The 1,218-nt window shown below is 52.1% G+C and overlaps 1 protein-coding gene across 15 annotated transcripts in view; it reads right to left on the bottom strand.

The window, feature by feature from the left end:
- The window catches only part of PCDH15 (protocadherin related 15), a 572,690-nt gene that overhangs the window by 97,554 nt on the left and 473,918 nt on the right, over positions 1 to 1,218 (bottom strand). For all 15 annotated transcript variants that reach the window (XM_017733770.1, XM_008633276.2, XM_017733771.1 and 12 more), the window contains one exon: positions 608 to 913. In XM_017733770.1, the coding sequence (XP_017589259.1) occupies positions 608 to 913 (306 nt within the window). The remainder of the gene's footprint in view (positions 1 to 607; positions 914 to 1,218) is intronic.

The raw sequence follows: 1,218 nt of genomic DNA, 5'->3' as shown, positions 1-1,218 counted from the left end.
CAATGTCCAGCCTGGCCTTGGACACTGCCAGGGATCCAGGGGCAGCCCCAGCTGCTCTGGGCACCCTGTGCCAGGGCCTCCCATCCTCACAGGGAGCAACTTCTGCCTGACACCTGATTTAAATCTCTCCTCTTTTAGCTTAAAACTCTTCCCCTTGGCCTATCGCTATCTGCCTGTGCAGACAGTGACAGTGTAGGTTTTGCTGTTTCATTGGTTGCTTTTATTAATTGCTATTATTTCCTAACTAACCTTATCTTCAAAGGTTATTTTTATTACCTGGCTAAAGGTCATGCATTTTTCAGTCTGCTCAGTGTCACAGAATCACAGAATCACAGACTGGTTTGGGTTGGAAGGAGCATCAAAGTCCATCTCATTCCACCCCCTGCCATGGGCAGGGACACCTTCCACTATCCCAGGCTGCCCCAAGCCCCAATGTCCAACCTGGCCTTGGACACTGCCAGGGATCCAGGGGCAGCCCCAGCTGCTCTTGGCAAAAAACTTCCCCCCATGCTCCAGTTCACAATCTTTTATGTCAGTCTCACTGCCAAGTTAAATAAGAAATTGCAGAATAAGCACTCCCCACCTTCACTCCCCGCTACTTCCTTACCTCCAGCTGCAGGAAGACAGTGCCTGGTGGGAGATTTTCTGGCACGCAGACGGTGTAGGAAGCGTTGGTGAACACGGGGCTGTTGTCGTCAATATCCAGCACCTTGATGGCCAAGGTGAGCGTGGAGCGCCGGGGGTCCACGGCTCCGTCCGTCGCCTCCACGATGAGCTCGTAGTAATCCCTCACCTCCCTGTTCAGCTTCACTGCTGTGTAAATGCTGCCGTTGGAGGTGATCCGGAAAAGGTTCTTGAAGTTTGCCAGACTGTAATGGACTTGCCCATTAACCCCAGCATCTGCATCTGTAGCCTGGAGAGACAGCAGGAAAACCATGGATTAATGCGCAAATTCCAAACCTCCGAGGGAGACGCCCACAGGAGAGAAACCAGGTGAGGCAGGGAAGGATTCTGCCAAATCTGTGGTGCCCAGGAGGGCTTGTCTGGGGCAGCCTGCCTCCCTCTGAGCTTTGACTGAAGATAAAACATCCCACAGAAACAGATGGCTCAATTGCCAGTGACAGGAGCCAGGCTAACTGCATCCTAGATGGATTTCTCCACAAGAAAAGGCACATTTAGCTGCTCAGCCTTGGACAGCTTTTGACAAAACAAGAGGTC

This window comes from Corvus brachyrhynchos, unplaced genomic scaffold (assembly GCF_000691975.1).
Source record: "Corvus brachyrhynchos isolate BGI_N302 unplaced genomic scaffold, ASM69197v1 scaffold334, whole genome shotgun sequence".
NCBI classification, from domain to species: domain Eukaryota; kingdom Metazoa; phylum Chordata; class Aves; order Passeriformes; family Corvidae; genus Corvus; species Corvus brachyrhynchos.
This window is presented reverse-complemented; position numbering and strand designations above follow the sequence as displayed.